General features: G+C 65.2%; 1 protein-coding gene across 3 annotated transcripts in view; it reads left to right on the forward strand.

Moving 5' to 3' along the window:
* Nucleotides 1–10,081, forward strand: part of VAV2 (vav guanine nucleotide exchange factor 2) — an 88,327-nt gene extending 78,246 nt beyond the window's left edge. Inside the window, exons 21-28 of one of the 3 annotated variants that reach the window (XR_005065044.1) lie at nt 314–388; nt 981–1,033; nt 2,588–2,704; nt 4,229–4,316; nt 5,281–5,404; nt 6,178–6,230; nt 6,943–7,097; nt 8,275–10,081. Coding sequence is in view for 2 of the 3 variants with exons in the window: in XM_037036400.1 (XP_036892295.1) it covers nt 314–388; nt 981–1,033; nt 2,588–2,704; nt 4,229–4,316; nt 5,281–5,404; nt 6,144–6,230; nt 6,943–7,097; nt 8,275–8,322 (747 nt within the window). In the remaining variant the exon portion in view is untranslated. Of the gene's footprint in view, nt 1–313; nt 389–980; nt 1,034–2,587; nt 2,705–4,228; nt 4,317–5,280; nt 5,405–6,143; nt 6,231–6,942; nt 7,098–8,274 lie in introns of all 3 variants that reach the window. The other 2 variants (XM_037036400.1, XM_037036401.1) reach the window with 2 other exon arrangements.
* The last annotated feature ends 3,973 nt before the right edge of the window (nt 10,082–14,054 follow it).

Below are 14,054 nucleotides of genomic sequence, written 5' to 3' on the forward strand. Positions count from 1 at the left end.
GGAGCCCCCCACCCAGGCCCCGGCTGCGTCTGTGGGGATAAGAGGCAGCGGCGGCCGGGAGAGGGGCTCCGGTCACAGCTCCCAGCGAGCTGCTGCGTTACGCCTGTGGGTCTCGGTGTTCTCCTCTGCCAAGCAGGGACGCCCACGCCCTCGCCCTCTTGCCCACAGTGGGTGTGAGGTCTGTGGAGACTCTAACAGGGGAGGCACGGTCCCACGTGTCTCAAGAGCTGCCCTCACCCTGTCCTGGCCCTCAGGGAGCAGGGAGCCACCCCCCTCGGGCCAGGCCCAGCGCTGACTGTCCGTCATCTTCCAGGGGCGGCTGGTGCAGACCAGGAAGTCGGGCTACTTCCCCAGCACGTCCGTGAAGCCCTGCCCCGTGGATGGACGGGTGAGCACAACCACAGGAGCTGCCGGGACTGCCCAGAACTGCGTCCTCACTGGGGACGTTCTTGCTAAGTGGCCGCTGGGAGCTGGCCCTGGAGCACAGTCTGAGAAGATGGGTGGGGGTCGAGGGGCAGGGTGCCCCCCATTTGGGGGAATCGGCCAGTGGGGGCTGCACTTGGTCGAGGTGCGGCAAACGCTGACAGCCCCCACCGCGAATCCAGGAGCCTGGTACCCACGTGGGAGCACTCAGGCTTTGTGCCGGGCTGGCCCCCAGAGACCAGGCTGCCGAGGCCGGCCACCTGCCCTGGGCCCCTGAGCTCTGTGGCCTTTGGCAGTCGCACCCCTCCGGGGTCATTAGTTGCTACTCATTCATTCATTCATTCATTCATTCTATCACCCATCACTCACCTAGTCAGTCCGTGAAACCTCCTGTGCGTGCACTCAGGGTCCCGAGTCCCAGACACTGCCCTCAGGGACCTCGTAGTCCAGTGGCTTCGACCTGAGGGTGGTCTAGTTGTTGCTGACAAGACCCCTCCCGCCCCCACGCTCTGGGCGGCCCCTAAGGGGACATTAACCTGAATATTCTCTTTTGCCAGCCACCCATTGGCCGGCTGCCGTCCCGGGAGATTGACTACAGTGCTTACCCCTGGTGAGTGGACAGGTGGGGCCCGGGCTGGGGGCGGGGCCCGGGCTGGGGGCGGGGCCCAGAAGTCCAGTAGCAGGCAGGGTCCAGGCTCTGGACTGTCTGTAGGCTGGCGCAGCCCAGCAGCCCCAGCCCTTCTCCTTCCTCGGCCCCTAAGTCACCTGGAGTTGGGGGTCGTCCATCCCTTGGCAGCTGGTTTCCCTTGTCAGGGCACATCATCGGGTGCAACGTTCGGGAGAAGGAAGCTCTTTCTTACGCAACCTCCGTCGAGGTTTGTCGTATGCCATACACGAAAGCCACGTGCCGAAGGTCGGATTGTCAGGCACGCACTCGGCTGTGGCTCCGCCAGGACAGTGAGGGTGAAAGTCTGAGTGAGGGGGAACGCTGTAGGGACGAGTCCCAGGTGCAGGGGGCTTCGGAGTCCGGCATTTGTCGCTCCCCCTGCCCCATCACGGGGCCACCTCGAAGAGCGGCCGCCCCGCAGGGGCCACCGTGTGGGCAGCTGGAGTGTGGGCACCATCCACCATGGAGCGTCGGGCCTCAGGGTCTTCAGTTTGGGGCTCGTCCCTGCAGCCCCCCGCCCCGGTGCGACGTGGCCGCACCTCGGTGTCCCACACCCGGGCCCAGTGGCTCTGGCGTGTGTCTGAGAGGCAGGGCCTGCTGGCACTCGCCTTCCCCCACGCTGAGGTCTCACGGGCACAGGGGGACCCCTGCGCCTCGACTTTCACCTGGCGGCTCAGCTCACAGGACCTGAGATTCCTCATGGCAGGCCTCGTGTCTGCACACTGGGACACAAGTCTCGCTTCGGCCTGACGGGGAGGCATGAAGGGTGACAGGTTTTGTTTAGGAAGCGGGGCTGGGGCTCGCCTACCGTCTGGGCAGGCTTGGCCCCGGCAGAGGTGGCAGCAAGAGCTTCCTGTGTGAGTCTGCCTGAACTCCTTCCGGGGCGTGTCAGTGGTCTCCGGTGTGTTACCACAAAACCTACACAGGACCAGCTTTGATTTATCGCTGCTTTTTCTTAAAATACTTTATTTACTTTTAGAGAGAAACAAAGGGAGGGAGAGAGGGAGAGAAACATCAATATGTGGTTGCCTCTCATGTGTCCCTCCCACTGGGGACCTGGCCCACAACCCACACATGTGCCCTGACTGGGAATCGAACCAGCGACCCTTTGGTTCGTAGGCTGGCGCTCCACCCACCGAGCCACACCAGCCAGGGCTTATTGCTGCTGTTCAAACTCTGAAAACTGAACCTGGTGTCGGTGTCGCCCTGGACCCCTCTTGCAGGCCCTGGGTTCTGTAGAGCGGAACCCTCCGGGCAACGGGCTGCGTCTGAGGTCCTCACCCCCCGGACCCCCACCTTTCCTGCACCCACTCTGTGCCCGCAGGCTGATGCCCCAGCCCCTGCTCCATCTCTGGGCCCCGCCCACTGTTGGCCCTTCCGGCAGGGGGCGTGGCCTCATTCCTAAGGGACTCGTTATGCAGATTAGAGTTTCGGTGGCCAGTGGACAGATGCCAGAGGCCCTGTCAGTGACCACCCTCGCTCCCTCCCGCGCCCCAGGTTTGCCGGCAACTTGGAGAGGCAGCAGACAGACAACCTGCTCAAACCCCACACCAGCGGGACCTACCTGATCAGGGAGCGGCCGGCCGAGGCGGAGCGCTTCGCCATCAGCATCAAGTGCGTGGCGGCCACGCGGGCCGGGGGGAGCGTCCCCAGGGCCCTTCTGAACCTCAGACCCCTGCCCTTTCCAGGCCTGGGGCTTGCTGGGGTGGGCTGGCCGTGGACTGTAGTGTCCAGACCTGGGCGTTTCTGAGAGGGGCGGTGTCCACGGTCAGCGTGCCTCGCTGGCCCGGGACCTCTGTGAGCGGTCGTGGCTGCTGTAGGTCTGCAGCTGACGTTTTCGCGTTTCGGGGAACCCAGAGCTCAGAGAAGCTCGGTCCCCAGAGTAGGGCAGGGATGCTGTGAGCTCAGGGACGTTCCAGTGACCCCCCAGGTGAGCCTGGGAGAGTGCAGGACGGCCACACAGCTGCCATCTGGTAGCCGCAGCCAGTGGCCCTCGGTCTGGGCACCCANAGAGGGGCGGTGTCCACGGTCGGCGTGCCTCGCTGGCCCGGGACCCCTGTGAGCGGTCGTGGCTGCTGTAGGTCTGCAGCTGACGTTTTCGCGTTTCGGGGAACCCAGAGCTCAGAGAAGCTCGGTCCCCAGAGCAGGGCAGGGATGCTGTGAGCTCAGGGACGTTCCAGTGACCCCCCAGGTGAGCCTGGGAGAGTGCAGGACGGCCACACAGCTGCCATCTGGTAGCCGCAGCCAGTGGCCCTCGGTCTGGGCACCCACCCCCCAACCCCATGGCCGCCCCCTGGTGGGTCTGCGGTCCCCTCTACAGGGGCTGGTCACCACTGGCATAGGACACCAACTGGACAGGAATCGTCGGCCGGGCTGTCGAGAGCTCGCTCGGGGTGGGCCGGGCTGGGTGTGAAGCCCCTTCCCTGTGATTGGTTTGTGCGGCTGCAGGTGGGGAGGGAGGGTCCGAGTGTGGATGGTTTCAGCCGTCCTAAGGGATGTCGGTGTGTCATCCTCTGTCCTGTGGGGTCCCGGTCTGCCTTCGGTGTCAGCTGGAACGGGCGGGGTTGGCACCTGGGGAGGAAGGGGTCAGAGGGGGCTCACCAGCACAGTCCCGTTTGGGCTGAGACCTGAGGACACGGGGCTGCGAGGTTGGCAGTGGGCGCGCAGTGGGGCAGCAGGGCCGGCCGGCTGCGGGGCAGGATGTGGAGCTGGGGACTCTCAGGAGACGGTGCCAAATCTGGGGTGGGTGCTCCCCTCAGGCCTCCTGGGCCCAGGTCAGACCTTTGACCTACGCACCAGGCCATGAGGGCCTCACAGGCGAAGGGGACACGGGCCCACCAGAGTCCCACCTCAGGAAGTGGCCGGGGCGGCGGGGGGAGTTGTGGGGCTTCAGGGCCTTGCAGGCTGATCCGGGAGTTTGGACTGGGAATAGGCAAGGGGGACAGACAGGTGGACAGACTCGCAGTAGGAGACAGGCCCAGACCCGGGCGGGTGGGGAGAGGGCTGGAAGGAAGCAGCGGTGGAGTCCGCCCGAGGTGTGAGCCGAGGGCCGAGGGGGGGCGGGGTGTTTGCTTCTGTGACATGCACCGAGTCTGGACCCCGAGGGGCTGACCGTGGTGGCCCGTGTCCTTCCCCCAGGTTCAATGACGAGGTGAAGCACATTAAGGTGGTGGAGAAAGACAGCTGGATCCACATCACAGAAGCGAAGAAATTTGAAAGCCTCTTGGTGGGTGATTCTGTGGCTCCTGCCGGCCTGGCCCTGGGGGTGGGAGGGGCCCGGCTCCCCACTGCCTCACCGTAGCCCCTGAGTCAGGGCTGTCCCCCAAAGCCCCCAGAGGGCCAAGTGGCCTGACCGTGGCCGACAGTGAGGGGAGGGCCCAGCCCGCCCCCGCCACCAGCGCCTCAGCAGCCCGTCCCTGCCGGTCCTCCTACCAGAGCCAGAAACTGTGGTTCACCGAGGCTCCCTCAGGGCCTGGTGCGTAGCCGCCTCACACACGGGAGGCTCCCCACCATACCTCTTCCCTGCCTGCCCCGCCCCACCCCCGCACCTTCACAGCCCACCCGGGATGCACGGAGCAGCACCGGTCGTCGGGTGGTTCCTAAAGTTAGACCCGTTCGCCCTCTTACTGCAAGTGGTCCGTGCTCTCAGACCCTCCAACCAGGGAATCTGGGCGCTTAGTCCCCCCACCGTCGCCTCCCAGGAGTCCAGAGTGAAACAGGAAGTCCCACAAGCCCCCTGCCCCCATAAACACCGACAGCGCCGCTGCAGCCCCTCAGGGCGGTGGGAACCCCTCGTTTGGACGCCCCCCTTTCCTGGGCTGGTACCCGGTGGTGTTCGGTCCTTCGGAGAAGCTGTTACTTCTAGAAGCCTTTCCGTCGTGTCTGACCCCTGGGCGCTTCCCATCTTTCTCCGTCACACACAGCGTGGGGGGGACGTCCCTGTCCCTCAGTCTCAGCGTTTCACGGACGTTCCCGTCAGAAACGTTTGGGAGAAAAGTGGCTGGATCGAAAGTCTTCGAGACACTGACCTGCCACCCTGGGCCTAGTGCTGGGGCAGAGGGGCAGGCAGGTCTTGGGATCAAGGGGAAGAGCTCCCTCCGTGGACCCGAGGAGGTGGGAGAGGGAGGCCAGCGCACGCAGGAGGCCTGCCTGGAGGGGGTGGCCAGTCAGTGAGCACAGGTGTCCCGCAGGAGCTGGTGGAGTATTACCAGTGCCACTCTCTCAAGGAGAGCTTCAAGCAGCTGGACACCACGCTCAAGTACCCCTACAAGTCACGGGAACGCTCAGCTTCCAGGGCCTCCAGCCGGTCCCCAGGTGAGGCCCCCCACCCACCCAGCCCGTCAGGGCTCCCCTGTCCCAGTTCCCACGGCCCTCACTGCTTGCTACCTGCCCTGGAGGAGGGCTTTCCGTGGGCCACACTGACCTAGGCCAGCAGCCTGTTCCTGAGTACCAGCCCCCGGAGCAGTGGCCCTGGCACCTCCCAGCCCATCACAAGCACCCTCCCAAGCCACGGTGCCCTGGTGGTCTCTGGACAGGTGGGGGACACCAGCTCTGACTCTTGGTGCCTTTACCCAGAGGTCAGCGTCGGAGAAAAGTGGGCAGGCCCACCTGCCCTCAGATTCCTCCCTGTGCCGCCCAGGCCAGGGGCCACCTGGAGTCTGGGGCAGGGTGGGCCTGGAGCGTTCGGCACCCAGCCCGGGACCACCCCTGAGCCGCCCTGCTTCCTCTGGCCTGCAGGGACCCTCGGAGCCCTGGGTCCCGGCCAGGCAGCGCAGGCAAGGGGAGGTGTGATGGGCCTTTAGTGAGCACCTCCTCTTTGCGGGGGGCCAGGGGTGGGGGTCTAAGCACGGAGCCCCCGGGAGGAGGCGCCCCTGGTTTGCCCTCCAGGGTGTGCAGAGGTGGAGTGAGGGCAGCTGGGAAGTGCCAGCTGTACCCATGCCTGGGTGGCCTGGAGGCCGTCCGCTGTCCCTCGGGCCCCGCCCCTGCTGCTGCGGCTGTGGGTCCCTCAGACGCTGCTCCGCCCCCTGTCACCTCCTCTCTCGCCTCTTTGCAGCCTCCTGCGCCTCCTACAACTTCTCTTTTCTCAGCCCTCAGGGCCTCAGCTTCGCTTCTCAGGGCCCCTCCGCTCCCTTCTGGTCAGGTACCGCCGCCCTCCCCTGCTGTCTCCTCTCCGACCCGCGCCCTGAGAGCTGGCTCCGCAGCTGGTCAGCCCTCCCCCTTGTTGCTGGCTGAGAGCGCTGCCTCTGGTCGCGGTCAGCACCCAATCGACCACCCTCGGGGGGGGGGGCGCAGAGCCGGCGAGCCCCGCTCAGCGCTGTGGGGCTTGTGGGGGCAGGAGGATGGGGTTTCCGTGGCCCCACCACCTGGCTGTCCGCCACCAGAGTCAGGGCCCTCCCCCAGCTTTGTGCACTTTCCCCTGTCACCGTCACTGCCACCTGTCCGTCAGGACTCCGGGGTCCTGGGCTGCGCTGGGTTTCCAGTCTAGTGGGGCGTCTGGAACTAGGACTAGTGGGAGACGGGGTCCCGTGTGGGTGCTGTCAGAGCGAAGGCAGTGCCCTGGCCACGGGGAGGCGGCACGGGGGCTGCCGTGGTCAGAGCGTGAGCGCCTGCTCCCGTCCCCCTGAGCAGGGCCGCTGCCAGAGACGGCCCTCAGCCTGGGTGGTGACCACGTGGGTCCCCTCCAGGGTGGGGGGACCTCAGACCACATGCCGCTGTGTGGGCTGTCCAGGGGAGCAAGGGGCCCCGGCATTGGTGCTGGGCTGTGACATCCCTCTCCCGGGCACTGGGCCGGGCCCCTGGGGAGAGACGAAGCACGGCTGGCAGCTGTGTGACGCCGCCCACGTCCCCAACAGTGTGCACGCCCCGGGTCATCGGCACTGCTGTGGCCAGGTACAACTTCGCCGCCCGGGACATGCGGGAGCTCTCGCTTCGGGAGGGCGACGTGGTGAAGATCTACAGCCGCATCGGCGGGGACCAGGGCTGGTGGCGGGGCGAGACCAACGGCCGGGTGAGTGGCCCTGGCTGCCGAGAGGCCCCCGGGCGTGAAGACAGTGGCCGCTCCCGCGTGTGACCGAGTGCGCGCTCCTCCCGGGGTTTGCGAAGGAGCCGCCGTCTGCCCTGAGTCTCCTGTGTTCCGCCCCGGGAGGCGTTGTTTTGTGTCCGGCGGTTGGCGCTCGCTGGATTCCCCTTCCCTCCGCACGCTGGGGTCCCCTTCCGCCCAGGAGCACGTCCCTGCTGCCCGAATCCCCTCAGTCTGTTCTGCAGTGCGGGGTGAGCACCTCTGTGTTCCACTCTCTTTTTTGATGTGCTCACGGCAGGGTTCTCATAATTGACTTTGACACACTGTCACACTTAGAGAAATGTCGTGGCAGGCACTGCAGAGGACCTCCGTGTGCCCAGCTTCATGCCCAGCTTCACCGATCAGGACCGATGTGTCCACCAGCTCTGTCCATTGCCTCCTCTCTGCCCCGGCTCCAACGTGTGTGTGTGTTCACACACTTACTTCTTTCTAAACTATTTTTAAAAGATCTTATTTATTTTTTAGAGCTGGGGAGGGAGGGAGAAAGAGAAGGAAACATCAATGCGTGGTTGCCTCTTGGGCGCCCCCTACTGGGAACCTGGCCTGCAACCCAGGCCCGTGCCCTGACTGGGGATTGAACAGGCGACCCTTTGATTTGCAGGCCCGCGCTCGATCCACTGAGCCACACCAGCCGGGGCCCATTCTGGGGCTTCTATGTGCCGAGTTCTGTTCTCTGCTAAAATGTTCTGCTTTTCCATCCCTTTTCTGGAACATTCAAGTTAGAGTCTCTTACCTTCCTGGTGATCAGGTCCCACATCTGGGGGAGCTGGAGACGGCCCCCGGCCCTACCTTACCCTCCCTGCCTGTCACTGGACCCTGACGGAGCTTGCGCCCGAGGGCCCCTTGGGGCCCGGCTGCACTCTCCAGACGGGATTTTTTCCTGGCGGGTGGCTGGAAAGAGAGCAGCTTCGTCTTAAACCACTCGGGGCCGGCACATTCCAGGCTCCTGTGTCCCCCTGGGCCTCGGCCCCGCCAGGCACGCAGCCTCTTTCCCCGGGTGGTGCAGCCTTTCCACGGAGCCCTTCAGTCCAGGAACCCGAGCTTGCCCTCACCCCCGGGGCACAAACCCAGCGCCGTCCTTACGCAGCCCTGCCGTCTCTTTCAGGTTGGCTGGTTTCCCTCAACCTACGTGGAAGAGGAGGGTGTCCAGTGACGGCGGGGACACCGGCGGGACTCAGGAGCCTCCCAGAAGGGTGGTGCCAGCTTGAAGTGCGGCTCCAGTTCCTGACCCGGAGGGGAGACGCCTGCCGAGCCTCCGGTCCACAGCAGCCCGCAGGGGTGGGGAGGGTGTCCGAGGTTCTCACTGCAAATCGCCCCGCCCGCCGCCTGCCCTTGGGGGCCTGTCCGGGGCTCGCCACTTGTACATAGAGGAAACCTGGCCGCCCGCAGAGCGCGGGTGCCGGGTGGCAGCTGAGGCCGGGGCTCATCTTGCCCCTGCCTGGTCGAGATGGCGTGTGGAAGCCTGGCTTTGGAAAGGGATGCGGTCCCAGGGAGGGCTGGGCGCGGCGGAGGGGACCTTCCCCTAACGCTTTCTGCTCAGCCTGGACTCTTGGCCCTCTGGCCTCCTGCTGCTCCCAGGGCCACCTCAGGCCTTGAGGGGTGGTGGGGCCCCTGCACAGGCCCGGCGGGGGTGTAGGAGACAGCACTGCAAGGGGCCTCTCTCGGGAGGGACCCCTGGGAATGAGCTAGTCGCCGGCCTGCCCCCTGGCCCACGGTACTGTCTGTGCCCCGAATCAGAGGGGCGTCTGTCCCACCCTGCTGCCCGCAGACATACATCTCTGTAAACCCCAGTGCGGGCGGGAAGGACCCGGGCTCCCCTCGCTCTGTCCCTGCTGCTCACACTCCTCCCGTGCAGGGCGCCCTCTGGGTGTCGCGTGTCCTGCAGAGGGGTCCCCGGGGGTCCCCGCAGCCTTTGCACAGGACGTTGGCTCTCGCCCTTGGTCGGTGTTCCTTCCGAGAGCTGTGGCCTGTGAACCGGGCCAGCGGCCAGCCCGAACCACGTGCTCTCGGGGGCGGCTGTACCCCTGTGACTCCCACTCCCGACTTCTGCTGGCCTTGACCTCTGGCTGGCTCTGCCAGATGCCGTTTTCTCTGCCCAGACGCTGCCTGAGACCCAGGGAGAACCTCCCTTGCAGCCCTGTGGCCAAGCTCCTGGTGCCGCCCGGGCTCTTCGGGGGCCCTCCTCCCTGTGGTCCGCTGCCCAGCCCTGGTTGGGTGCAGGGGCCGGGCTGGCCTGCTGGCCACCTGCTCCTGGGGGTCCCTCTGAGGCCAGCCATGTAGCCCCCAGGCATCCTGGCCTGGGGACTTGGCAGGGAGGGCCCAAGATGGCAGGCGGCGAGGGGAAGAGAGCAGGCGGCCTGCAGAGGCTGGAGAAGTGAGGGGGAGCGGGCCACGAGCTGGGGGGGCGGAGGAGCCGGCCTCACAGGGAGCAGACCACCCCCCCCTGTTCAGGGCGCACCCAGCACTTTGCCCACGCCCCTCGGCTCAGCTGGGCCACCAGCCGGACGGGAGGGGGTGGGAGGGGACGCGCCCAGCCAGCCGGCCCGTTGTGTTTACTGTTGTCAGGAAGGTTCCGCCTTGTGTTTCTGTTGTTTTGTTTTTGGCTTGGCTTGTTTGCCGTTTAAGGGAACCAGAAGTGTGTCATTATTTCCTCCAAAGCGCCCGATACCTGTCTATCTGTGAACACTAAGGAAGAGATTTTACACGAGCAGGAAAACCCTGTGCATTCAAGCCTGCCCTGAAGCAGGTCGAGGAGGCGCTGAAGGGCGGGGAGAACAGCGCATCTGGAGCCCTGGGTCTTGTGGGTGTTTGGTTTCCTTCTTTCCGACACGTGGGGTTGCTTTGGTTGGGTTTCGCACTGTTCCACACGGCAGGGGGGGCCCGGGCGGGGGCCGGGGCGGACGGGCTGGCGGTTCCACCCTGGGGCGGAGGGGCTTCGGGCCTGGGGCCTGAGGGCGGTGAACGCCGGGCCGAGCGCATGGGTCAGGGATCTGGGGCCCTGCGGCCGAGGTGACCCCAGGTGGAACACAGACTGTACATTTGCCAATAGGTTTTTTCAGACCACGGTTTTTACTGCAAATAAACCTCAGTTCTTTTCTTTGGGAGTGGCTGACCTTTTGTGCCGGTGGGGTGGGGGAGGGTGTGGCTGGATTCCTGTGTCTCCCTCAGGGTCTGCCCTACTTGGGTGGGGCCAGGTCAGCCCAGGGGACACGGGTTGTGGGTCTGGGGGAGGTAATGACACCAGCTGGCACCTCCTCCTGCTGACACAGCGCCGTGGGCTTCCCAGGGAGGGGACCCCAGGCAGCCCCAGGGGCGGCCGCTGTGTCTTCCTGTGTGCAGGGATTGGAGCCCGGCCTGGCCCTTCCCCTCCCAAGATGCTTTGTGTGTTGGGAGATAAACTTAGCGCTCTGTCCTGAGGGCGGGACTGTGGCCTGTGAGAGGGTCCCTTCCTCCCCCAAGAGGCAGTCAGAGGCGTGGTCTGGGGCGGACTGGAGAACCATCCCCACTTCCTCTTCCCCTTCCCAACAGGTCCCCCCCATCCCAAGAGGAGGCTGGTGGAGCTCCTGCCGGGGCACCGGCCACCACTGGCTGCGGGGGAGGCTGGACTCACAGGGTCTGGCCCACGCCCCCCTGGGGAACGCCAGGCTCTGGTCCTGGGGGGGCAGGAGCATGGCCTTTGGGGGGGTGACCGGCCATGCGCCCGCCCCACGGGGTCCCCAAGGGCCAGTGGAGCCTCGGAAGCAGGTGCCCAGCTGGCGCTCAGCAAATGTCTCAAAGGAGGGAGACAAGCTCAGGTGCTGGGGGTGACGCAGGTGCCCCGAGGCTGGCCTGGGGCCTGTCTGGGGCAGCCCCTCTCTGAGAGCCAGCCCCCACTTCTGAGTCTCGCGCCCACTCGGGACAGTGCGGGGGCTGAGAGAGACTGGGCCGCCCCGGCGGAAGCCCTGACCGCGAGCAGAGACCGTGGCCACCCGAGGGGAGGCTGCTGTGTCCACAGGCGACTGCGGGGGTGCTGGGGACTAGGGCATCTGCTGTGGGTCCGGACCCCAGAGTGTGGGCATCCCGCCCGTCCGAGGGCCCACATGTGGACAGGGGCGTAGGCTGGCAGGGGGAGGGGCCACCTGGCCAGGGTCCCCTGGGCGTGCGTGGGGGGGCAGGTTGGGGCTGGGCACCCCAGCATCGCCCAAGCCCCACTTCAGCCTGACGAGGGAGGGGGTGTCAGGGCGCCGCGCAGTGTAAAGGTGAACACAGGGAGAGGCCGTGCGGTGAGCCTGGGGCATGGGGCCCAGATGGGGGGAGGGCCGGTGGCCTGTGGCCGGTGGCCGAGGGGAGGGTGTGGAGCTGAGCAAGGAGGCTGGGCTTCCCTGTCCAGTGGGGCGGGGGCGGGGGCTCTGTTTTCTGTTGCTGCCACGGCGGTCGCTGCGAACGCAGTGGCGCAGGGCAGCATCCGCCTGTCGCCTGCGGGTCTCGGTGTCACAGAGGCCCAGGAGGGTGTCCCCGGGCCACGGACCAGGTGCCGGCACAGCTGAGCGCCTTTCCCGGGCCTCCGGGCAGAATCCATCTGCCTGCCTTTTCCAGTTCCTAGAAGCTTCCTGCATTCTTGGAACATGGTCCCTCCCCTCCTTCTTCAAAGCCAGCAGAGGTGCCTCTGGGACCCGCCCTCAGTCGAAGCCCATCTCCCTCCGATCACAGCGGGGAGAGTGTCCTGGCTCTTCCTTAAGAAGGAGGACACAGGACCCTCCACGGTGTGGACAGAGGAGAAGGAAGCAGCTTTGGCGACTGTCTTCCATCGGTGAGAGCCCAGGAGGCACCTTGGGGCGCTTGCCCAGGTGGACAGCTTCGGCCAGCAAAGCCCGGCCCAGCCCGGGGCAGGGGACAGAGCCCCAGGACCCCAGTGGACATCACCCCGTAGGTCAGGCTGTGTGGGATCGGTCCCCACCCCCGACTGGGGAGGCTGGGATGGGCCCCAATCTGTGCCTCCGTGATGGGTGGAAGGGAAAATCCTTCCCCGAAAATCCCTGTTGTGGACGGAACAGTCCTTCCCAGGAAGTCGGGGGGCACTCCTGCCCCAGCGCCTGGTCACATGACCATGCTGGGGAGTCAGGCCCCTGCAGGTGTGGTCGGGCAGGGAGAGCGGGGTTGGGTGTCCCTGTAAGAAGGTGGAATTTGGACATAGACCTGTGCACAGGGACAAGTCCATGGGGGACCCATCTGTCAGCCAAGGGACCTCAAAGATGCCAGCAAACTGCCAGCAGTTTGAGAGAGTGGGACAGAGGCGCCCCCAAATCCCTCAGAAGGAACCAGTCCTGCGGACACCTGGACCTTGGACTTGAGGCCTCCAGAACTGGAGGGAGCACAGTTCTGTTGTTGAGGCCACTCCACTGTGGTGCTCTGCCGTGTGGAACCCGGGGCACTTGTGTCCTGGGTGACTGTCCCTGGGCCTAGAGGTCTGCACGTCCGGAGCCGAGAGTGTGAAGCAGGGTCCCAGCTGAGGGCACTCCTGTGACCTTGGACCCCTGTGCCGACGACAGGGGTCTCCCATCCCGCGGAAAGCGGAAGCAGGGGGCCCCTCACCAGGGGCCCAGGCAGCCTGCAAGGGGCAGGTGACGCTCCTCTTAGATCCCAGCGGTGGGGTCGGGTCGGACCCCGTCAGAGAAGGGGTAGTGAGCCGGGACGCAGCTCCAGGGGTGTGAGAGGGCCCAGCAACGTCCACTCCCGACAGACCCCGAGGGAGCGGAACTGGAGGGTGGGGGTCGGGCAGTATTTGAAGAAATAATGGCCGTCCATCTTTCGGAGCAAATCCAGGGCCAGTGTGGAGAGTCAGGGACCCAAAGACCCTCAAGGAGGGTGCGTCGAAACAGACCAGTCCGGAGCCGTCCAGCGAAGCTGCGAAACAACGCAGGCCGGGGCAGATCTTCCCAGTAGCTGGGGGGCCCTGGGCGCGTGGCTCAGCTGGGCTGAGCCACACCCTGTAACCAAAGGTTGTGGGTTCACCCCCCCTTCTGGTGTGTCCGGGAGGCGGCCAGCTGATCCTCGTCTCTGGCATCCATGTCTCTCTCCCCCTCTCACTAAAAGCAATGCAGAGACGTCCTTCAGTGAAGGTTTAAGAAAAAGAAAACACACCGGAGAAAACCGAGAGGTGACTTCCAGCGAAACGACTGTGCAGTCAGCTGCTTGTCAGCCGGGTCCCCTGAGTGTCGGTGTGGAAGGCTGCAACCGCCACGGTGTTTCACACACACACACACACAAAAATACAAAGGCATTTTCAGGGAAAAGAAGGAGCAGAAGCAGTTCAACATGCTCTCCCTGAAGGAGTTTCTACAGAAAGTTCTAGAAGGACTTCAGAGAAGGGCAATGGTAAACAAATCGACGTGTCGAATGCTGAGAGGAACCGGTCACGGGGTGTGATGTGACCGGAGACCGGGTGGGATTTATGTGGGCGAGCACAAACCCTAAAGCGCGGGGGTGGGGGGTGGCAACCCACACGCGGGACCCTCTGTGGTTTGGACAGAGGACAGGGTAGCAGCTTTGGCGACTGTCTTCCATCTGTGGCCGAGTGACGAGCTCCTGTGTACCCAGCCGGGCACAGCTCAGCCGGCCCCCACGTCCAGGTGACAGGCTGTGTTCTCCGGAAGGGTGACGGGGCAGGTCCCTGTCCACACTCGTTGAGGCANTTCTACAGAAAGTTCTAGAAGGATTTCAGAGAAGGGCAATGGTAAACAAATCGACGTGTCGAACGCTGAGAGGAACCGGTCACGGGGTGTGATGTGACCGGAGACCGGGTGGGATTTATGTGGGCGAGCACAAACCCTAAAGCGCGGGGGTGGGGGGGGTGGCAACCCACACGCGGGACCCTCTGTGGTTTGGACAGAGGACAGGGTAGCAGCT

Source organism: Sturnira hondurensis, unplaced genomic scaffold, assembly GCF_014824575.4.
Source record: "Sturnira hondurensis isolate 20B ecotype Veracruz unplaced genomic scaffold, ASM1482457v3 Scaffold0022908, whole genome shotgun sequence".
NCBI classification, from domain to species: Eukaryota; Metazoa; Chordata; class Mammalia; order Chiroptera; family Phyllostomidae; genus Sturnira; species Sturnira hondurensis.